The sequence below is a fragment of the Meles meles genome, chromosome 6, assembly GCF_922984935.1.
Source record: "Meles meles chromosome 6, mMelMel3.1 paternal haplotype, whole genome shotgun sequence".
Taxonomy (NCBI): domain Eukaryota; kingdom Metazoa; phylum Chordata; class Mammalia; order Carnivora; family Mustelidae; genus Meles; species Meles meles.
The window spans coordinates 20,339,559-20,363,876 of NC_060071.1; the positions used below are offsets into that span (position 1 = coordinate 20,339,559).

At 36.1% G+C, this 24,318-nt stretch overlaps 1 protein-coding gene and 1 pseudogene across 6 annotated transcripts in view; one reads left to right on the forward strand and one right to left on the reverse strand.

Moving 5' to 3' along the window:
* The window catches only part of TJP1 (tight junction protein 1), a 254,981-nt gene that overhangs the window by 207,177 nt on the left and 23,486 nt on the right, over positions 1 to 24,318 (forward strand). For all 6 annotated transcript variants that reach the window (XM_046008472.1, XM_046008474.1, XM_046008476.1 and 3 more), the window contains 10 exons: positions 9,821 to 9,960; positions 10,912 to 11,017; positions 13,640 to 13,790; positions 16,300 to 16,408; positions 17,341 to 17,560; positions 18,015 to 18,199; positions 18,302 to 18,397; positions 21,736 to 21,818; positions 22,372 to 22,582; positions 22,895 to 22,995. In XM_046008472.1, coding sequence (XP_045864428.1) covers positions 9,821 to 9,960; positions 10,912 to 11,017; positions 13,640 to 13,790; positions 16,300 to 16,408; positions 17,341 to 17,560; positions 18,015 to 18,199; positions 18,302 to 18,397; positions 21,736 to 21,818; positions 22,372 to 22,582; positions 22,895 to 22,995 — 1,402 coding nt within the window. The remainder of the gene's footprint in view (positions 1 to 9,820; positions 9,961 to 10,911; positions 11,018 to 13,639; positions 13,791 to 16,299; positions 16,409 to 17,340; positions 17,561 to 18,014; positions 18,200 to 18,301; positions 18,398 to 21,735; positions 21,819 to 22,371; positions 22,583 to 22,894; positions 22,996 to 24,318) is intronic.
* Positions 7,059 to 7,700, reverse strand: LOC123943940 (annotated as a pseudogene).

Genomic DNA, 24,318 nt, shown 5'->3' on the forward strand with positions numbered 1-24,318 from the left:
AATTTCAGATTTTGTTTTCTGATCTTTGGTTTTAGTTTTTTGTCTTAAGTAAAGGTTTTATTAACCTCCTGTTTAATAGATAGATGGTTTATTCAGAACAAGATTTACATGTAATAATGTTGGTAATTAACTTGGTGTAGGTGCTGCTACATTTTCTTTTTCAGACTATGCAGTCCCTCATGTTGGTTTGTTGGTTTGTTTCTGGTTTCTCCTTCATCTGTGAAAAAAAGGGCCAGGTAGAAAGATATAATTCTTGAAGTGTCTCAGTGAAAATAATTAATGGATTAATGACTTCTCCCCTTGGCTCCTATGCCTTCCAGTCAGACTAAGGCAGTTGGTTGTGAGTTGATGCAGCGCAGTGAACACTTCACAGTGAAGATTCACAGATTTTTTTTAACCAGTAATTTTGATAGTATCCTGCTAATTCTTACTAAACTATTTATTGGTATCATGTATATGTTATCAATATATTGTTATAAATTTATGCCCTGAACAGTCTAGGCAAGATCCATGCTGTCCTAGAACTTTAGGACTTAGAGTCAGGTGAAGAAAGCAGATAAGTAACTTTGAAATATGAAAAGTAATTTCCTTAAGTAGTAAGTACTGTAAAGAAAATCATGGTATAGTTTGATAGTGAAGATGGAGGGGACAATATTAGATAACATGATCAGAAAAGCCTTCTCTAAAGTGACCTCATCTTGAAATGAGTAAGAGCTCTCCCGATTGAAGATTATTACAGAATAAGAATAGCACGTGCCATTTCTCAACTTCTTAGAATAACAGCAAGATGACCTGTGTGGATGGATTATAAGAGCAAAGGAGAGAGTGATTACAGTTCTAAGAAGTTTTTTCTTTTGTTTTGGAAAAAGTTATTTCAGTAGGAAAAATATGAAAGTTTTTTAAAAGATTGTTTATTACTTGAACTGGGTTTTTTGGGGGAATAATTTTCTTTGTCTAACATTTCAGAATGAGTGGAATACTGATGACCTACCCTGAACTTTTGTTACTTAGATTAAGAACCAAATTCAGTCTTTGGGAATTTTAGGTTACCAGGTTAAAATTCCAAGCTGAGGCTTTGTCTTTGATATGCTTTCTAAGAAGCCAGGCTGAGGAAAGACCTTCGTTGGTGCATTTCTCTAGTAATTAACTAGAAGCCCAAGTGTAAGAACGTGTGTCAATGAATGCTGGTCAGTTTTAACTCTTAACGGGAGTTTATGGATCTAAAGGTAGAAAAGCAGGCTTAAATATTATACTTTAGAGCCACAGTTTACAAAGTAAAAGTATGAATTTTATTTAATTCATCAGCTCTTATACAAGTACAATATAAAATATAAAATAAGATATTTAAAAAATGGACTGTTTGGTAATATGTCTTAAAAATAGCAAGTGTCTGAAAACTCTTACTTCCAAATTTAAATAATGTAGAACAATCTTCTTTTGTCCTTTTGAGGCTCTTCATTAAAAAATGAGAGTGTTCTAACACTGTTCTTTTGTAAAAACCAAATGTACCACTCAGTCAGATGATTGTTACTGAAAGGGTACCTACGTGAGTCAGTCGGTTGAGCATCTGATTCCTGGTTTTGGTTGGGTCATGATCTCAGGATCTGGGGTTCCACGTCGGGCTCCGTGCTCAGTGGGGAGTCTGCTTGGGATTCTCTCTAAGATAAATCTTAAAAAAAAAAAAAAAAAAAAAGATCATTTACTCCAAATATTAGCCCAAGTACCTGATAATCATTATACCACTGATGAAGGCTTAAAGATGCTATCTTTAAATTAAAAAAAGGTCTTCCTTACTCCTCATTATTAAAAATTGTTCATTTCTACAAAAATCAGTTTGAACAACAGATCTGTTTTCCTTCTAAATCATTAATCATCATCACCATCATAAATGAACATGTAAGATGAGAAGCTGTATACGAAATGATAAGGATCATAAAAGTCTGTATCTGGGTTATCACCTGAAAGTCATTTGCCATAATGAGCAGTATAGGTACTCAAATTTTTTCAAAAACATATACACACACATATGTATGTCCAGTCAGTAGATTACAGGATGTAAAGAATAAACTTAAATTGTGGGAAATTAGCTTGTAAATATGCAAAATAGGTATAATTATTTCCTTACTTTCTCAGCATACCACCCTTCATCTGTATCAGCTTCGAATCTCTGCATCTCTCTCCCTTTGTCATCCCTAGAATTCTGTATATGCCATGCAGAAAGAGATCATTAATATTTTATTGCTGTTGAGGAACTACAGTGTATAAATATCATTTTGTTTCCATATAAAGTTTAGAAGATTGAGCAATGGTCAAAACATTCTAAATAGTCAGACTTGAGTGTACCTTTAGTTTTTTGTTTTTTTTTTTTCCATGTCTTCTAGCCCTCCCAGCTGAACTCTTCTGTTACTAGAGAAAATCTGTTTTCTGGTTTCTAAACATATCTTTATTGTTCATTATGGCTGAGATAGTCCAGTAGCCTTTAAAGGAATTAGCATCTAGTTTTTGTTTTCATCCTAGCTTCTATAGGTCTTGCCTCCCTTTATGCAACAAGTAAGTTTCTGAAAAGAAAGTATAAGCCCATTTAAGTCATTTACCATGTAATAGGAATTTGAAATTGGTTTTATAAAAGGATGTTTTACTGGAGTGAATGTTAAGCCTCAAGTTTATTTCCTATATTAGGACCATTTTTAAAATAAGGCATGACTAACCAGTCAGTTGAGAAGATGTTTGAGAGCTAGAAGCCTGAAAGAATGCTGCATGAAGAATGGGCAGTCTAGCATGTTTTGTCAAACAGGGTTCAGTCAAGACAGAAAGTGGAATGGGGAGTGAACCCAGCAAGTTTAATGTAAAGAGATTAAATATAACCAGATTGGTGTAACAAAGGATTAGCTAGTAAGAAGTAAAGGAAACTCTGAAGAATATGAGAATCAGGTATATGAACACCTGCTCCCCTTGGTGCTGTGTTGGAATGCCAAAGAGGAGGCTCCCCCCCACGCATCCCTGGGGCTCAGAGCCAGCCATGTTGGGAAAGGCACACCCATGCAGGCTTCACTGAATGGCAGAGAATTTGGCTGTGGTGTGTCGCCAGAAGAATGTGCAAGAATTTTTCCTCTAGTGTGCTTGAAAAAGGAGTTTCCTGGGCAAGTGTCTTATTAGAGACCTTCTCCTGCGAAACCATTCTAGGGGAAGACCGCTGACTACTTTGTGCTTTGAGAGCCTGCTGAAGGAACACACACCAGAACCCAGAGGGAGAGCCCTGGACCAAGCCACCTGCCCTCTGCCCTCTACCTATAGGCCCAAACACTGGTGATTTTACTTACACCTGAAGTTTTTCACTTATAACTACTTGTTACTCCTTGCTGATCTGATGAGAGAGTATGTTACTCTGCTACCCAGTTTACACGGTTGACTGGGTAAGGCTTAAAGAAGGCTGTTTACAATGAGTCCCTTTATGTGAACTGTAAAAACTCTTCAGAGACTGTGTTCCACCCCATCTCTTAATAACTGTCTCCCACAGAGTTTTTAACCAGCCCAGAGCTTCTGGGTAAATGGATCACTGCCGTAAGATTGATGTACAAATTAGAACTCTGGAAAATAAACTCCGTCTCCTCCCCTCCAGGAGAAAAACAGTAATGCCCTTAAGAGGATCTTGAGGTCCTTGAGAATGTCTGAAATGTCTGTCTCAGCTACTTGGAGCCAGAGTATGTAGATAAACATGCGTCTGACTCAGGACAGATGTGATTTTTGTATAAAGTCAGCCTTCCTCTTAATAGTAAAAAGTTTTTTTGTTTGTTTGTTTTTTGGTAAAACTTAGATACTGTTTCAGAGCCAGTTGGGTAGAATCATGTACAGAAGATTTGAGGAAAATGTGTTTTCATTGTCACAGCCTTACCAGTTTCTTTTGATAAGCGCCACTGATTATAGACTAATTTGGTGTGTCTGGATTTGGTTATTGTCTTGTAGTAGACATAATGATCATGTTTGCTCATAATAGAACTTTATAAATGTTTGGAAAATCTGGTTATTGTGTTCCTGTACTGTAACTGTAGATCTGTATTGCCCAACATCATTGCTACTAGCTAGCCACATGTGGTTGCTGAGTGTTTGAAATGTGGCCAGCCCAAATTGAAACATATTTTAAATGTGATATAACACATTGGGTTTTGATGACTGTCCACACACAAAAAGATGTAGATTACCTCATTAATAATTTTATTAACTAATGAAATAATATCTTGGATGTAATGGGTTAAATGTATTCACTGATTTTACCTCATTTCATTTAATACAGATTTTAGAAGATTTGCAGTTACATAGATGACTTGCCTCATAATCCCGTTAACAGCACTACTCCCGATCTACATGTATTATTGAATAATGCCTCCATCTTTTGGTAGATAACAGAAATGCACTAAAAAGAGAGGTGATTCTCCAAGTATTAACTGTATGGAAAATTTCATAGAATAATATGAGTTCCATCCACTTGAAATGTTATTTCAGCCATAGCAGTTGTTACGGGGGGGGAAAAGGAGTGATGGGCAATATGGTATGAAAATTAACCAAAGACGAAAGTACTGGCAGCAAGATGGAGCAAGATGCCTATTGCACAACAAAGGACAACTTGCTGGTTATCATTACAGAGGATGTTTGCATTAGAATATTATAATTGATTCTAAGTTACCAAGATAGTGATTGTCATTAATTTCAGTCATTTTTAAATTTAGTAAGTTTAAATTATAAGAAAGAAAGTCAATTGTAACTATTGTTTTTACATCTTTTTAAACCAATTAAAGTTTACTTGTTGCAGAGCAATAAATCTGTAGAACTATTAAAATTATGCATTCTTTAATCTCATTGTCTTTCTTTAAAATGTTCATATTTGTATTTTTAATGCAAAGAATATAAGGGGAGTCTTCTGTTTTGTACCACCCTTTATACTCTGAGGTGCCTAGAGCAGTGTGGAGATAAAGCTTAATTGTATTTATTTATTCTTGGACTAATTGTACCTGAGATTTTATTACATAAGCAGTGGCTAAATATTTTGACTTCTTGTGATTTAAAAATAGTTCATTCTGGTTTGATTTAGAAAATACCTTGACTTTTATAGTTCCTAAAAAACTGGTTTATCTACATGCAGCTCATATTAATATACATAACTTAAAAAAACTAGAGTATACCCCCATAGAAGTTAAGTGACTAGAAAATAGAAACTATGAAAAATGCCTTGTGTTTTTTTTTAATGGTGTGTTAGTCACCATATAGTACGTCATTAGTTTTTCTTTTCAGGAGGGTAACTGAAGAAACTTTTTCTTGGTAAGAGACTGCTAATAATATGCATTAATAGAACCAAATTCTTTGTTTAAAGTTAGACTTAATTCCATTTAAAAATACTAAATATTTGAAGATGAATATTGTTTTTAAAATATCTTAAAACATTTCAGTCTTTACTCAGTAAGTCATGTGTACTTATTTTTGTTGTAAAAATTCAAATAGTATAGATAAACCTCAAATTCCACTTGGGCTCTGTTTTGTCTACATCTCCTTCTGCAGGAAAACACTGTTTGTTGCCTGTTTGGTTATACCCATCCAGGTCTTTCTCCATGTGGGCATGTGCACTCTGGTGTGTCTGTAGAGCTCTGGAGACACCTCTTTTTTTTTTTTTTCTGGAGACACCTCTTGATGTCACAGCAGAGATACTCTGCAGTTTGTGCTTCACATCTTGTTTCAGAGTTATTCTCATGTTTCTAAACATAGCTTTCTTTCATTGTAACTTATTATAATATGTTTTTGTCTCCCATTATAAAAGCATCGTATGCTTATTAGAACAAAATAGGTCAACTCTACCTTACCCCATTTCCCACTGCTCTTGAATTAAAAGCCTTTCTCTGTGCTTACACATACTTTTACAGATAAAAGTAAGGATCATATGTAGAGTTAGCTCTGCATGATTTTACTTATTTATGTGTGTGTTTGTGTGTGTGTGTGTTTGTTTTGGTGGGTAGCAAAACAAGGTTTATTGAGCCTTAGCAAGGTGAGATAGTACAAAGCTCCTGAGGAGGTAGGGGCCCAAGACGGTTGTCCTATGTATGTATTTAATAGTTAAAAAAGTTAAGACTCTGCATATTATTTTCCAGCTAGCTGATTTTACTTATCATTATAGGGTAAATGTCCTTTGAGCTTATTCTTTCGGTGAGAAACTTTACCTATTATGGGAATTCTATTTCTAGGTGTTTGCCTGTGTGGTCACTATTGTGTAAGCATCTTTGTCCATGATTTCATATACTGGCTCTTTTTGTTTCCGAAGTCATTAAAGAGTATTATTTTTAAATGTTCATGAATAATGCCAATTATTTCCAAAAGTAATGTTTGAGACTACACTTATTTCTCAGAATTCCATGTTTACCAGTCTGGTGGTTGCAAATTGGCAACTGTTTATTTCCAGTTGATGGTTTCCTGATTAGTGGAGCTGTGCATCTTTTTATGAGATTATAAATCATAATTATTATTATGAGTGTTGCTTCCTCAGTGAACTGCCAGGTTCATTTCTGTTGCTTCTTTCTTTCTTTCTTTCTTTCTTTCTTTCTTTCTTTCTTTCTTCCCTTCCTTCCTCCCTTACTTCCTTTTTTCTTTTTTCTTTCTTTTTTTTAAGAACATCTTAAATTTTTAATCCTTTCTTTACAGGTTACCTAGACTACTTTTTTTTTTTTTAAGATTTTATTTATTTATTTGAGAGACAGAGAGCACAAGCAGGCAGAGAGGCAGGCAGAGAGAGAGGAGGAAGCAGGCTCCCTGAGGAGTAGAAAGCCCGATGTGGGATGCCATCCGAGGACCCTGGGATCATGACCTGAGCGGAAGGCAGAGGCTTTAACCCACTGAGCCACCCAGGTGCCCATACCTAGACTACTTTTGATTAAGAAAACTGTAGAAAGTTAGTAACTACCACAAGCAAACACCAGGCGGTGGCACGTGTCAATTTTCCAGAGTCCTGCTTTGTGGGGTGTCTAAATGTGTGGCTTGGGGTCTCTGCTCACACTTGCTAGAATCCATCGTGGCAGAGTTTAGTCCACAGGTTGCTTTTCCCCGTGTTCTTTGTAAACTCTTCAGGATTCTAACAGAATTTTTTACCATCCTCAGAGTATTCTTCAGTTAGGTGAGCCCGAAGTGGATGCTCGGGCTGGGGTCATTCACCAATGCTATGTGGGACTGGATTACTTAGAGGGTTTTGATTGCTGGCTTCCAGTTCTTAGCACTAATTACTGGGCAGACAGACTGCCCCTTGTCATCAGTGTTGTGGTGATAGATCTTTGTTTTAAATGTGATCTCTTGGGGCGCCTGCGTGGCTCAGTGGGTTAAAGCCTCTGCCTTCGGCTCAGGTCATGATCCCAGGGTCCTGGGATCGAGCCCGCATCGGGCTCTTACCAGGGAGCCTGCTTCCTCCTCTCTCTCTGCCTCTCTGCCTACTTGTGATCTCAGTCTATCAAATACATAAATAAAATCTTTAAAAAAGTGAGCTCTTGTGGTTTGATTGGTTACTCTGCTGGAGCACTGATTTTGATTCTGAAGGCTCAATTATCATATGGAGCGTGGACAGGCCCTTGCGAAGTCAATAAATTTGCTTCATCAACTTGGATGTTATGGAAGTTTTTCATTCCGCGTTTGCGGATTTCTTCAAGCTCCATCAGCCTCCTCCTGGTTGCCATCTTGGATCTGGTGCTGCTGCTTTCCCAGCCTGTTGGTCATTTTTCTATTGTGTTGTTCTTTTTCATTTTTTCATCAGTCAGTAGTAGCTCTTTTGGGGAGTGTGTTGCAAATATAAGTCTTTATAATATCTTTTCCTTTGCAATTAGAAATTTTTAATAGTGAAATGTTTTCATCTTTATGGCTTCTGGATGTTTATCTTACTTATTTGGGGAGATCTCCCCCAATCTAAGTTTGTATAGATTCTCTCCAGGCATTTTACAGTTTCTGATGTTATTATTGCTGGCATACTTTTCCCTTTCATTTTCTTCTGATGATAGAGGACACTGAGGAAAATCCATTGATTTTTTTTTTAAACATAGTTTTAAAAACGTAGTTTAAATGTAGTTTAAAAAACGTAGTTATAATTTTCTTTATGTAATTTGTTTTGTATTCTTTATACTCACTAAAATTCTCCCCAGTATTTCAAGCCTGTTAGCTCATGATCATATCATCTGAGTCTTCAAAATAGTGGTAGATAACCATAGTTAGTATTGGCAGGTATCATTGTGTTACTGATTTTAGTGTAAATACATTCAGCATTTCCCTGTTTAGTATGGTCTTAGCTCTTGGTTTTCGAAAATAGTCTCATAACTAATTATATTGCCTGTATTCTTGCTTTATTTGTGATTTTTATTAGGAATGGCTGATGAATTTTTTTTTAACATTCCTGTTTCACCAGTATTTTTTTCATACAGTATTTGGATGTAATAATGAATTATGTGATAGATTGCTAATGTTAAGCCAGCCATGTACTTGTGAAATAACCCTGTTGTGATCATTGTAAAATGACCTTTTAATGCTTTACTATATTCCCTTAGCTAGCATTTTATTTAGAATTTTTTCCTCTGTTTATAATTTAAAATGTTTTTTGTGTTTGTCCTGTCATCGTCAAAGTGTTAAGGGTACTGTTAGCCTCAGATTGAATCGCTGATAGAATGTTGAAAATTTTTTTAACTACACAAGATTTTTATGATATTATTCTCTGCATTACTGTGCATATTTGGAATTTTCCATAACAAAAAGTTTGAAAAAAAAAGCGTTCTTGGACATGTTTGTGTTTCTCTAGGATAAACCTAGAAGTGGAATTACAGGTTTTTGAGTGTTTGCCTAAGTAACTCCCATTTTGCCCTAAAGTAGTTATACTTGTTTACATTTATTTACCATCCCTGTATGAGTATCTATTTCTTCATGTCCTTCCCTAAGTTTTATGTTATCGTGTGAAAGTTCTCATGAATGATAATTAAAAGTTATTTTAATGTGCATTTTCTTGGTTACTAGTGAGGGTGAACATACTTTCATGTTCATTGTTATTTGTGTATGTATATTTTTGGTGAATTGTCTTTTCCTAATACTCATTTTTTTCTTGAGTTGTCTCCTCTGAACTGATTTACGGTTCCTTATATGTTCTAAATACCAAATTCTTCATGTGTTATTAGGCCACTATATAAATTGGTCAATATGGAAACATTAAGGTATCAAACTCATTACTTATGTCAGGTTGAACTGTATAAAGTTGCTTATTCAACTGTTCGAACCAAAAAACCCCATTTCATTTGGCTTAACCAAAAATATATTTTTTAATTACTTGAATTTTTATGCAGGCACTGTTGTTGCTGTATGAGGGTTTTTGTGCATTGAGTCTTTAACGGTCCTCTTTTTGATGATACAAATTTTTAAAACATATATTTGGACTTAAATTCCATCTGAAATCGTATTTTTGTCATTAACATGCATAGAGATCTAATCTTTGAAATTGTGGACATTGGTCCTAACATCGTTTATTAAATAAATAGCATGTTCTTTTCTCACAATTCTGAACTGCCACTTCCATATTAAATTTTACTATTGTGGATAGATTGATCTATTTTCTATTTTGTTGCTTTGATCTGTTTTTCCGTTTCTGTGACAATACCACTCTAGTTTTAATTACTAGGTTTTTATAGTATTTTGATAGCTATTAGAGCAAATCCCTTGTCACAGTTTTTCAAAGGTTGCTTGACTGTTCTTAGACTGTTCTCTTACAAATGATTTTTACAATCATCTATGTGTCCCTAATTTTTAAAATTTTACTAATGTGCAGTCTCCGGAGCAGAGAAGAAGAGAGAATTTCTAAACCCGGGGCTGTCTCAACTCCTGTGAAGCATGTGGATGATCATACTCCTAAAACGGTAGAAGAAGTTGTAGTTGAGAGAAATGAGAAACAAGCACCTACTCTTCCAGGTAAGCCTAGCAAAACACTACATTCAGAAAATATTTGCAATTAGACTAAAATAATTGTCAGAATTTACAGACGACTTAAATATGCTTCAGTGATTTTGATTATTGTTATTTCTACAGTTACTACTGTTGCATCTCCTACTATCTGTATTTGAATTTTTCTGAATCTGACTTCTAGCATATTCCTTATGGGTATGAGGTTGGCATGGATCAGTAGGCTTTCATGAATTTTTAAAAAATTTTCCTGGATAGAAATTATTCATAGTTAACAGCTATTCACAGTGAGTAAAGTTGTTCTCTAGCACTGCTTATTTAGGAGAAACATTAGATTAGCTTAAGAAATTTTTTTAAGTTATTTTACCTATTGAAGGTGTTTCATAAATGCTATAAGTTATAATAAGTTATACACTGTAGAGATGTATATGAAACCAGACATAAGAATCTGCAAGTTTCCAAAATCCATTTCCTTGGAAGGCCAGGAGATTTGGGTTCTGTTGTCTCTCAGTTCTTCTCTCAAATCTTTTTACTCTGCTTGTTTAGTAGTAAGAATGTGGATATTTGAAAGCAAATTTTACCACAGTGAAGAAGACTGCTTTGACAATCTTAGAGAAATGATGTAGGGATTCTCTTCTCTTTTTCCTCCTCTTCCTCCTTTCCCTGCCCCCCACACCCCAACCATAGACTTTTTCAAACCCTAACAGCTGAAGCTTTGAAAGGCATAGGTAACCATGTAATGTGCATACTTGCTATAAAGAAATCAGGATTTATAACTGTACTCTGTACTTTAAAATATGTATGTCCCTTATTAAGTTTTCTGAGCTTTTTGCTGATGAATTTTTATGAATATATTTTGTGGGCTTTTGTTGTTTGCTGTTTTCCTGGTTGTGCTTATATTATTATTCCAGTTTTTAATAAAGCGATTCCTGCACAATTTTAAAATTTTCGTTCTTTTAGAACCAAAGCCAGTGTATGCTCAAGTTGGACAACCAGATGTTGATTTACCTGTCAGTCCGTCTGATGGTGTCCTACCTAATTCAACTCATGAAGATGGGATTCTCCGGTAATGCGATTTTAAGCTTGTGTTGTCTTCTCTGTCCATTTTTCAGCATTATTTAAAGTGAGAATTCAATTGCATATCCTTTTTAAAAGAGTGTATACCACTTAATGCTATGATTATGTTTTATTTTCAAATTATTTATATGATAGAATTAGAAATTAAAAAACAAAAAAGAAACTTTGGATGTTGACTTTCTCACCACTGTCACCTACCTAGTTTTTAGGTTGGCAATTACAAAAGTTAAAAATTGTTTTCTGCTTAGAAATCAGAATTTTCATAAGTTTTCTAATGCCCTAGCATTTAAAAAAAACAAACACCAGTGTTTCTCCATTCTAACACTGTTGAAATTTTGGGTTGGGTCCTTGTTTATTGCATTGTGGAATGTTGAGCAGCATCCCTGACCACTGGCTGCAGTAGCACCTCCCAGTTGTAACAACCAAAAACGTCTCCAGACTTGCTAAATGTTTCTTGGGGACAAAAATCACCCTTGGTTGAAAACCTCTTGTAGATTAGTTAGCAACTCAAAAGTAAGTTTTTTATATTCTATACCTTTTACTGTTCTGTCTTATACTTAATGAGATTGAGATGTAAATTTCAAATAATCTTGATCATCATATTAGTCTTTTGTTGCTTCTGTGGTGAAAGGGACATGATGTCACCAAACTTTTAAGTGGGTTAGATGTAGACCCCTGATCTTACTTGTTTTCTTTGCTTAAGGAAATTAGTTTGTTACTGCAAGACCCAGCTAGATAGATAGAACTCCTGAAATAGATGGGTAGGATAGAAGGTTAAAATTGTATGTTGTTATTATCAGATAACTGATAATTCAAAATTTTATAAATTATGAAGGAATAGTTTCCTTCTTTTTCCTTTCTTCAGAATTGCTTGAAAGCTTTTATGACTCTTTAAAGTTTAAGAAAACTGGAATGATTAATTCCAGAGACCTATTTCTCAAGAGAGCCCTGAAGAACAGATACTGAAGAGGATTTGAGGTTGTGGGTAGCTGGTCCAGGAAACATTTGATTATTTATTAAAGTCCAGTGACTGGATTTGGGGCAGAAGTGGTTAATTGGTTTACTTTTTCTTACTACAAATAGTTGATGTAATACTGGTAAAGCAGAGTATAAAATGTCAGTCATCTGGGGTATGTGACCCTGAGAGTGGGCCTAAAGCTGTCCTTTAAAAAGAGAGATTTTACTAAAGGGTGCAGACTACAGTCAACGATTTTTACTTTTTGAGGCACACTAGATCAGTCTCTGTTACAAAAGGACTACCAGGGTTCTGGAGTCTCAAGGACTTTGAGGAAGTGTTTCAAAAAGCTCTCTATATGATTGGTTTGGAAGAGGAGTCTGTGAGCAGACTCTGGACTTACCTGGAAAAGTAGGACACTGTCATATCTAAGCGATTCACATGGCCCATGATAACACTGGCCAGTACTTTCATGGAAGGAGGAAGGGTGTCACCAGCCCTGACAATGAGTGACTTTATCTAACCTACAGACTCTGATGTTTATGTCTAGTAAATGTTTGTTCCAGGTAAGGAAATGGGACAAGTGTGAATACCTTATAAGATCCAGAAGCATACAACTGGTCTTCAGTTGTTTAAAAGAATTAGACCCTCCTCTCTTTCCTCAATTCATTCATTCATTGATTTGTGTTTTTATTTTCTATTGGCTTCTAATCATTTGTCCATTGTTAATTAGTGAATTAAGAGGAAAGGGACTTTTTCTGCACTTCATATCAGAATAGGTAATAGAATTGTGTGTCTTCTTGACTAGAAAAGTAGGAGAGTTATGGAAACCTAGATGGGTAATTTGTAATTATATATGTTATTTGTAATTAATTACCTTAAAGAGCGGTTTGCATTTATGATCCGTTTCTCCCTACCCATTCTTCTAAGATGTCCTTTAGTTTTTATTTCAGGGCTAGCACAAGGTTTTGGCACTACACTGATTATAAAAGAATGTGCATACATTAATTCCTTTTCCATTCTCTCTCTAGTAAGAAAAGGGCAGAGATTGAATATGTGACTAATCCAGAAAGGCTGAAGGCTGTTAAGTTTTTTATTTAAAATCCAAAGGGGCTGCAGAGTAAGTGATCTGTGTCAGAGTGCACAACTGCCACGTTTAAAAACCACTGTCTCTTGGATGTGCAGATCACGTGCTTGGAGACTCATTTTGATTCCCTGGTATTAGGAAAGTTTGTCAATTTATGCTTCCGTTTCTACCTTTGAAAAACTGTACCGCTCAGTGATTCTGTATAGATGATATGTATGAGTTGGGATGAAAAGAGTGGAAGATGTTTTTAACTATTGCAAATGCCCCGTATGCATCCAGGACACCAAGAGTTGGGAAAATATTATTTTTATAAAGTAGTTTTATTAATTAGTTATAAAACAGTAATTGCATATTAGATATTTTAAAACTCATTGTTCAGAGAATCAAAGAAAGTGCCAGTAAAGCTGATTTGGAATTCTAATACTAAATTGTATTCAGTAAATTAGTATGAGGGGAATTTCAGAGATTATGGTCTTTGTTTCATTCTGAGTGTGGTTTTCATTGTAGCGATTTATTGTAACTTTTCAAGCTTCTCTTAACTGTTTCAAATGAAATATTTGTTTTAACAGGCCCAGCATGAAATTGGTAAAATTCAGAAAAGGAGATAGTGTGGGTCTGCGCCTGGCTGGTGGAAATGATGTTGGAATATTTGTAGCTGGTGTTCTAGAAGATAGCCCTGCAGCCAAAGAAGGCTTAGAAGAGGGTGATCAAATTCTCAGGGTATGTCAGTATATCAGAGATATGGTTTGAAAGTACTTAGATCTTTAGAGAAAGACATCAAATACAGCAAACCGATTATTATAATTCAGTTGTAATCTTAAGTCATAGTCTCTTGAACCAAATATCCATTCGGATGAGGAATCCGTTCTGGTCTTGGTTGTACTGACCTCTTCCCTTCCCATTTCTGCATTTGGTCTTGTTTATTGGTGTGATATGTGTTACTACAGGGTATGATCCTCTGGTTTCATTTTAATCGCTGATGTTTGTAGAACTTACAAAAAAAAAAAAAAAAAAGGTCTTAGATCCCTATGATACCCACCAAGTAGTCTTTTTAAGTTCAACTAGACATTCAGGCAGGCAAGACTGACATAGGGCACAACTTGCCATCAGATGTCACTCTCCCATGGGAGAGGGAGCTGTCTTTGCAGCAGTCCACGTAGCCATATGGGGCTTTCTTTACCCTGGGGATGGCTTACCTGCAAGGAAATGGGGATGTCCATTGGGCAAATGTGTCAGCTGCTGTGGCTCTGAAGCTTCATACCCCACAAGAGACAAGACCAGTTACAGGAGTCAGAAAGCCCAGCCAGCTTAGGTGTGGTCTCTTTTATTTTGCTGTTGTTTTTTTTTTCTATCTTTGCCATAAGTGATGCTGTTTAGTCATATAGTATCATCTTTATCTGTCTCCTCAAAATATCCAGCTCTCTTGGCAGAGAAACTGTGTCCGGTTTAACCCGATCATATCTGTTCAATGTGAGTTCCTGTTTGCTCCACCTCTCCAGCATAGACTGTCATTGCTACCTCTCTTCCGGTCTTCCTGCACTTGGGCTACCTCCTGCTCCCTGTCCTGGCTTCACTCTCCAGCTCAGAACCTTGTTGCTTTGCTCATGTTTTTTTCTCTTTGCCTCTCCTCTGGCTCTTCATCTGTTCTCTGCTGTCTTACTTCTCTCCTTTTGCTGTTGAAATTGTCAGTCCTTGCCCTACTTCCTTTTCAGTCATCACTGTCCTAAAGTTTCATTGTCCGACTTCCATCATAACCACTGCTCAACCTGAAGTCTCATAAGCCATCATTGACCTAATGGCACTGTCGGCTCTCATTTTCCCTTATTTCCTAGCAGTGTTTTGGCTGTCTGAAGTAATCTTTCTTGAAGTGCTTTCTTCCTTGGACTCCGTAACATTGTCATTCTGGTGCTTTTTTAGTCTTGTAAATTCTTTCTACCCTTCCTTTATGGTTCTTCTGAAGCTTGGAGAATGTCAGCACCTCCCTGTTTTTCTCTTGCTACAGGTGTCCATCTTGACTTTGAGGGCTCATGTCAGCAGCCCACCATCAGAATCTTCACTTTCAGCTCTCCTGAGTCCCCTCCCCACTGTATGAGCTACCTATGGCCATTTTCCTCCTTTTCTCCTTTCCCTTCAAACGTCCTGTAAAAGTCAAGCTATCATCTTTGACTTACTGGCTTCCATCTGACACTGTACTTTGATTCCTCCTTGTAATAATATGTTGTACTCAGATACATCATGGAGAGTAATGTTCACTATACTAAAGAAATTAAACGGATCTCTTAATCATCTCATATCCTATTTGAAATAGTCAGGGCATACATACATCATTTTATTTTATTTTATTTTTTTAAAGTTCTTATTTTCCTTTTTAAGTAAGCTCTACCCCCAACATGAGGCTCAAACTCACAACCCCGGCATAAGAGTCACGTGCTCTACCAACTGAGCCAGCCAGGCAACCTTATGTACATCATTTTAAAATTTTTTCCTAATATTTTACTTTTGTTTTATATCATAAAAGTAGTGCATGTTAATTTTTTTTTTTTAATGTGGAAAATTTTCAAAAAGTAAAAAGAAGAAAATCTACCTGTGATCCTGCATATAGTCACCAGTAACATTTTGATAAGTTTCCTTTGGTCCTTAAGAGCTTCTAATATAAGTACCTAATGACTTTGCAGACATTGAGCCTACATCATACAGATGTTCTTATAGAGTTGGGACAATGCATATGCTGTTTTCTTTTTCTTATTTACTTCTGATTTCTTTTTCAGAATCTAGTAAAAAGTAAGGCTCTATTTTTAAATTCACAGAATTAATATCTTTTTTTTTTTTGAGGTATACTGGTATACAACATTATATTAGTTTTAAGTTACATTTGTGGAGTTTATAATTTCACAGTTTAAAGCCAGAAATCTTACAATAATAGATACTTGGAATTAGATGTTGTCTTTTTGGTCTAAACTGGTTGGATATTGCAGTAGATGATCATTAATTCCAGGATGCATTGTGGCTACTCTTTAAATGAATTTACACCTTTACTCAATTTACGTGGTTTCTACATATTTAAAATTAGAGTGTAGTATTTTTCTTCAAAGGAAAATCAGTTTTTTCCCTCTGAAAGCTGTGATGTTTCCAAATTACGTAACATCTGAGAATCTGTTTTCTGTGTAGATAAGTATTTTCATAATCTTAAAATATGGCCAAGAATAATTTGTGAAATATATTTTAACAGGTAAACAATGTAGATTTCACAAACATCATAAGAGAAGAAGCCGTCCTTTTCCTACTCGACCTCCCTAAAGGAGAAGAAGTGACTATATTGGCTCAGAAGAAGAAAGATGGTGAGATACTGTCAGAAAATGGAGAAAATCTAGAGAATTCTGAGAACTTAAATAGGGATTTTAATTTCCATTTTTAAATAAATCATTCAAAGTTGAGTGATAAATGCATTTGTTAGTCTCAGAGTTTGTCACTTAGAGGTACAGTCTTAACACTATGCTCTTTAGAAAGCGCAATTATAGAACCAACCTTTATGACATTCTAGTTTAAGTAGAATGCTGTCCAGCTCTTCACAAGGCATAGAAAAATCCTAGTTGTTTATTAGCCATCAGAACCATACAAAAGTATACGGTCACCTTCCAAATTTTTTACTGATGTTGTCTAAGCAATACATTTTTGTTAGTATCAATTAAAAAGAGTGCCTAATTTTCTTTGATTAGGAAGATATACTTTTCAGTTAGAACAGGGTTTCTCAGCCTCAGCACTGTTTTTGTTTTGGGCCAAATAATTCTTTTTTGTAGAAGCTGACCCCTGCCTTATAGGATGCCTAGAAACATCCCTGGCCTCTATCCACTAGATGCCAATAGCACACTTACCTGATCAAAAATGTCTCCAGATACTACCAGATATCCCCTGGGGGAACAAAATTACTCTTGTTTGAGAACCACTTATTTAGAAAATGGGACTATCTGTAATACTTGCAGCAAAGTTAAGTTAGATGATATAAATAGAACTGTGTGGTTAAGGACAACTTGCTTGATCTGTTTCTGCATTACTTTTCCTCATCTGCAAAATGGAGGTGCTAAACCTTCCTATTTCATGAGAGAATGGTGCTATACCTGAGATAGAATGCCTAATGTGGTATGTGGATCCAGCATATGTTGAACACTCTTGGTTTTATTATTATCAGAGCATCTTCACATAATCTGTTCTCTTCAGAGTAACTTCTTATCTTACTCGCTATTGATAATGTTTTTGTTTTGATTCCTTTTAGTTTATCGTCGCATCGTAGAATCAGATGTAGGAGATTCTTTCTATATAAGAACCCATTTTGAATATGAAAAGGAATCTCCCTATGGACTTAGTTTTAACAAAGGAGAGGTGTTCCGTGTTGTGGATACCTTGTACAATGGGAAACTAGGCTCTTGGCTCGCTATTCGAATTGGCAAAAATCATAAAGAAGTAGAACGAGGCATCATCCCTAATAAGAACAGGTATGAATGTTTGGATACTTCTCATAAAATAAGTTAAGTAAATGATGATGGAAGACTTGAATCCCACTGGGAAATTTTGGCAATGTAAAGAATTAGTTTTCATTATATTCACTGTATCTATGACTGACTTAGTTGTACAACCTATTTTTTTATTTTTGTATTTTATTATTTCTTTATTTTAAATAGGGTCCACACTCAATGTGGAGACCAGTGTGGGTGGGGCTTAAACTCACGACCTTCAGATCAAGACCTGAACTGAGATCAAGAGTTGGATGCTTAACCCACTGAGGCCCCCAGATGCCCCAGAACTTCTTTATCTTAGTTTAGCCATTAAGATTTAAACTACATGTAGAGTTCTATCCAGTATTTTGACATTTTGTGTCATCTATGGGTCTTTTTCCATTTTGTTTTTCAAATATATTTATCCGTCTGTCCTCTATTCTGTCTTGTCCAGGGCTGAGCAGTTAGCCAGTGTACAGTACACACTTCCAAAAACAGCTGGGGGAGACCGTGCTGACTTCTGGAGATTCCGGGGTCTTCGCAGTTCCAAGAGAAATCTTCGGAAGAGCAGGGAGGATTTGTCAGCTCAGCCAGTTCAAACAAAGTTTCCAGCCTATGAAAGAGTTGTTCTTCGAGAAGGTGATTTATTTTCTATAGAGTAACCTTAATACCATTTAATGTCAATGTGCTTAAGAAAGAAAAAATATAAACTGTGTTATTTTTCCTTTGAATTTCTCCCAGCTGGATTTCTGAGGCCTGTAACTATCTTTGGACCAATAGCTGATGTTGCCAGAGAAAAGCTGGCAAGAGAGGAACCAGATATTTATCAGATTGCAAGTAAGTGGCCTTAAGACGGACTTAGATGAGGTTGAGGGTATTGCCTTACGTGGTACTCCTCTAAAGGAGAGGTCTGATCCATTCACCTAACAGAAATAAAACTTTCTGTAAGTGAAAGTTTGCAATTTACCCAGTTTATTTAATTTGGAGGCAAATTCGAGTGACTGTGTCCTGGTTTACTACTTCCCTTTAATAATAAAAAGAGTCACCATTTATGAAGCTCTGGGCTTCATATGAAAATTGAACATGATCTTGTTTAATAAATCTGACAATATCACCATGGGTAAATATTAGAGTATCCATGCTGAAGTTGAGCAACTTGAGTCTTAGGGTGGTTAGGACCATTGCCAACCAACCTCTTTACTCTAAACTTCCCTGATGACACCCAGCTAATGAGTGACAAAACTCAACTTTGAACCCAACCCTTCCTGGCTTTAGTCCAGTGCTTTCAGTCATTGAGCTAACAGAAACAAGTATATAAAAAGGGTAATAAATATATGGTTCATGCCATCAGTTATTGTAGGCATTTATAGTAAGTTAGTGTTAAATATAAATAATGAAGATATAGTGCTTTGCAGATTTTGCTTGCAGATTGTTTTAGTTTAGCTATTGTGGTACTTTAAATATACAGACTTGGTTATGACCACTTTGGCTTGCTTTAAGCTATAGGTAAAACCTTCACTATTTTTTTCCTCTAATTATAGAAATACTCACTATTTGGAAAGCTTAGAAAATTAATTTGATGACATATATCATCATCATCCTAAATTTTATCCTATTGTCTTTTCTTCCACCCTACCACTGTTTGCAAGCAAATGGTGTGGGGTGTGGGGCTTTATTTGGCTTTCCTCCTTTAATAGATAAAACCTTGTTTTTTAAAATTATCCATTGTCCAGCCAAATTTTGGTTGGTTAGTCTTCTGTTGTTTATAAACAGTTGGTTTCAATTTTATATTTTACTTTTATAAAGGATGCGGAAATCTGTCCATAGTTTGCTTGTTTCAGCTTTGCTTTGTTTCACGAAGGATTTAAGTCCTCAGAATACAGCTTTTCCCATGTTTATGATAATTTTCTTAGAATTCCCAAATACAGTCAGGAATAAGCCATGGAACATGAGCTTTTTCTGGTTACATATGATTGCATATGGTTACATATGGTTGCATATGATCACTGTTGCCGTCCAAAGGGTTGTGCCTTTGTCATCATTGTTCTTACTGTCATTAGATGAGACCCGCATTAACAGTTTTAATTTAAAGAATAAGAGCATTGCCTTTTTATTATATTGCTTTTCACTGAAAGTTGAATGAGGATATTTAGTTATGAAACTGAGAAGATTTGCAGACAAATGATAGTAAAATTTGACCAAGTTTAGAAAATGTTTATTTCTGAAAAAAAGAAAAAAGAAAAAGAAAATGTTTATTTCTGCTTCCCCGTTCAGTTTGTGAGTATTTTCAGAAGAGGTTTTTTTGGGTCATCGTTTGTAGATAACATTTGGCCTTAAGAAGTTGTTGGTAACCCCGCCCATAACCAAACTTAAGGTTTTTAAATATAGGAAAAGTATGTGTGAAGACTTGTGAAGCTCTACCTGAGGGAGTAATTGATTGCTTTAATTGAGTTTTTTCTACACTTCAGCCAGGCTCTAAAAAAGGTATTCGGATAGCATAGTTATATATCCTCTCTGAGTCCAGTGAGAGTCTTTTGTTAAAGAATTAGTTGCATTTTCTCCAACCAAAACTACCAGTTGATCTCTCTTTAATTCCCTGTTCACCAGATTTGAAATTCTGCCGTTTATGCTGGTAGAGCTTTATCTTATGATGTTTCATTCCCTAGAGTCGTTCAGCTTGTCCTTCAGTGTGACCTTTGTCCTTCCAAATCTCTGCTTTTGTCTCATCGGAAACACCAGAACTCCTGTTTGCCTTTAAAGTTTTCCTTGTGACCAGAGTCATAAACAATTGCTGTGCCTTTTAAGTGAAGAACTTCATATTAATTAGACCTCCGAGGTTTCTGGTTAGTAACTGACTCAAGCTGCACTTGGCATATTATACACCAGTAGGGAGGGACAGGATGCCAGTGTGAAACTGCAGGCTGTCTCAGTTACAAATTAATAGTCTTCTCTGTGCCCAGGTTCCAAAAAGTCCTCTAACCCAGAACTCCTCAGCCTCTCTGCTACAGCATTGTTGCTTTTGGGTTGTGGACCTATCCAGGTATTGATCTCATTGGCTGCCAGCAGCTAGACGGGGCTTCACCCAGAAGAGGCCTCCTAAGTTTATCTCTGTTGGCTGTACAAATAATGTCATTTTCTTTGCATGTCACAATGTGTAAAACCTTTGGAAATAGTGCCATGCCAACCCGTCCTAGAGTGTTAGGCAAAAGAAAAAATTGTGTCTCCATACATACATATTTTTACCTCTTTTTAATGTCTTTTTCCAGAACATAGAAAATTTTTGGAAAACATAAAATATAGATGTATGAAACTCACATTTTTCAAGTTTAAATATTTTACTTATACCAAAACAGAATTGATCATTTTATTTTCCTTTAATGGAAGCAAGCTCATCAATATTATTTTTAAGTTTATTTTTTAAAATCTCATTTCCAATTGAAAGAATTGCCATATTTGACAATTTTTCTTTTCTCTTCTCTCTTTTTTTTTCTTTTTTAAGAATTTATTTGTGAAGGAGAGAATGAGAGAGAGAGCACAAGAGGGGGAAGGTCAGAGGGAGAAGCAGACTCCCAACAGGGGGAAGGTCAGAGGGAGAAGCAGACTCCCTACTGAGCAGGGAGCCAGATGTGGGACTTGATCCTGGGCTCCAGGATCATGACTTGTGCTGAAGGCATCATTTAACCAACCAAGCCACCCAGGCACCTAACAATTTTTCTTGACCAGTGACAGTCCAAAATAATTTTTATTTAAGTTTTACTTATTAATTCCTTATTGTTTTTAATTTTGATCTTTCAAACATATGGCCTCAAAGTATTACTTGATTGCTAAGGTTTTTTGGCACCCCATTGAATATTGTTCCTGAAACGAGTGCCTCGCTTGCCTTCTCTAATCCCAGAATTGTTGGGAAGTGTTAATTTAACCCAGTGGCAATCGACCAGGGATCTGCCTCACTGAGGATACTGGCCACTCTTCGAGACATTTTTATTTGTCATAATGTGGACGAGAGGTATGTAGCAGGAGGTAGCCAGAAATGCTGCTGAACAGGCTGTAGTGCACAGGACAGCCCATATAACTATTACAGAGTCCAGCATGTGGTAGTGCCCAGTAGTTGAGAAACTGTGGTCTAATCAATGGACATTTGATTTTTTGTTTTTGTCTTTTGGTGTCATGGATAGAAAGTGAACCACGAGATGCTGGAACTGACCAACGTAGCTCTGGCATTATTCGCCTTCATACAATAAAGCAAATAATAGATCAGGTAAGTTATTGAAAATTGACTTATTTCATTATGATCTGTGAATGTTGTTTGAGTGGGATGAAGTTTAGTTAATTTGAAAGTAGTAAAGTTGCTTTTCTAAAATTATTACTGGCCTGCCATAAGAAGATTAAACCCCTACTTAAGGACATTCCAATAACCACTTTCACTGAAACAGTATTATATGCGTCAAAAGATATTTATATGCATAGGGAATATAGTTACTTTATAAGATCATGTCAGGAACATTAAATTCGTATACTCTTCTTTCACTTTACAGAACACAGATAATACTGTCAACTTGCAAGTATTGGGGCTATCTTAAAGTGAGCGTGAAGTTTTATTTGTTTTGTTTTTTTTTAATTGGGCCAGAAATTGTATTGAATTCTGATTACAGTTTTTCCTAACATGTACTCTTGAGACATTTTGGGGCCCAATTAAATGTCCATTACCATTGGAATGTATTTTAGGCTGTGACTTTTTTTTGAAGGTGAAGATTCTTAATTAACTCTGTCTTGTGTCCTTGTTTACTTTTTGTGTGTATGTGTGCCTCCAGGACAAACATGCTTTATTAGATGTAACACCAAATGCAGTTGATCGTCTGAATTATGCCCAGTGGTATCCCATTGTGGTATTCCTTAACCCTGATTCTAAGCAAGGTGTGAAAACCATGAGGATGAGGTTATGTCCAGAATCTCGGAAAAGTGCCAGGAAGTTATATGAACGGTCTCATAAACTTCGTAAAAATAATCACCATCTTTTTACAAGTGAGTAGATTAAAGGCCTTCATGTAGTTTAAAATGTCTAGGCAACAATATGTAGACTAAAATACTGAGTTGTTCAATGCTAAAAGTGATATCTAACCTTTGCCTTGGAAAGTTTCCTGTTACATTAATAGCCGCTGTTTGAGTCAAAGAACATGTACCATGCCAAAATAGAAATTTCAAAGGTGTGTGTCCTCAAACATTATCCTTCAAATAACTAAGGAATGATGATTGAGCTGGCGCACTTAGGGTTGAATGAATTCTGGCTTTTTACAGTGTTCTAATTGTAAAACAATGTTGTTAATTTATTTTCAGCTACAATTAACTTAAATTCAATGAATGATGGTTGGTATGGTGCACTGAAAGAAGCAATTCAGCAACAACAGAACCAGTTGGTATGGGTTTCTGAGGGAAAGGTAAGAAACTTCCTGTTCCTTAGCCCTTACAGTAGATGATATGACTAATCAGAGATGCCTTTGAGTTACCATTGTTTTCTGTTGAGATCAATATATTAGAGTAATTTGGGGAGAGTTTTCTTTGAACTTTTTATAGTTTGTATGTGAGGGTCATGAAAGTTGTTTTTGATAGTAAAAGGTTCTGAAATTTCCCCACCTGTTGAATTACCACTTCCATGGTCTCTCAGAGAATTCTCAAATGCTAACTAAAAGAACAAGAGTTTTGGCTCTGCCCCTCTCTGACTGAGAAATAATTTAGAACCTGGCTTCAGTTTTCTCCTCTGAAAGCGAGGAGAGTTGAGTGGGCTGGGTCCATGTTCGCCAAAGTGCTGTCCTCTGCACATGAGATTCAGGACTTGGTCTGGAAGAAAAAGGCACTCTTAACGGCAAGTAATGGGTGGGAAAAACTGTAGCCATATCCCCCCTGTAAGGGGCCGGCAGCACAGTGAGGGGCAGCACTATATCTACCAGCATAGGAAAGGCTTTGAGAAGTTTTAAGTAAAGAACCTATTTTATTACTTTGTTTACCTAGGGATTTTTTTTTTTGCGCTTAGTACCTGTTCATATTGTTACAGCATTAGGAGATAATGAACAGAGCAATACATCCTTTTTAGATATAACTTTTTATTTTTATATACATTTAAATGGCCAGCTTTAAAATAACTACTTTCTGTTATCAGTCTTTCTGGTTTTATAGCAGTCTTTGATGGGAAAGGTCTGTTCATTTTGTTGGGCAAGTTGATACAGCTGAAAGAAACTTCTATTTTATTATCTTTTACCTTCAGTACAATATTAATATGTTTTGGTTGCTAGAAAAGATTGAGAATATCTCTTGTTTTGTTTTGTTTCGTTTTGTTTTAGTATTTTGTTGTTGGCTTGGTTTTGGTTGTGTTTGGCCCCTGCACGGCCCCTACTTTCCTCTGCTTGGCTCTGGCTACAGGTGCTCTAGCAGTGCATGCTGCATGCTTGGGACTGCTGTGTCCTTTGTCCGGAAAGCACGACCTCTCTGAGAAGGGATGTGAAAATGTTTACATCTAGAGGTCGTGTCTGGTCTGCTGTTCCCACCTGTATTAATGTGTCGAAATCGTGGTTTTTCTCATCAGTACCACTTTAGGGGATGGACTATGATAGGAGACCAGACCACTTTGAATAACTGGCATATCAGCTGCGACACTTGACAGACAAATTGAGGTGGAAAAAAAAAAAAAAACCACTGCATCACTTTACAGAAACACACTATTACTAATTTTTGATATAAAGAATTGTAGTCCTCTCCATACTAAT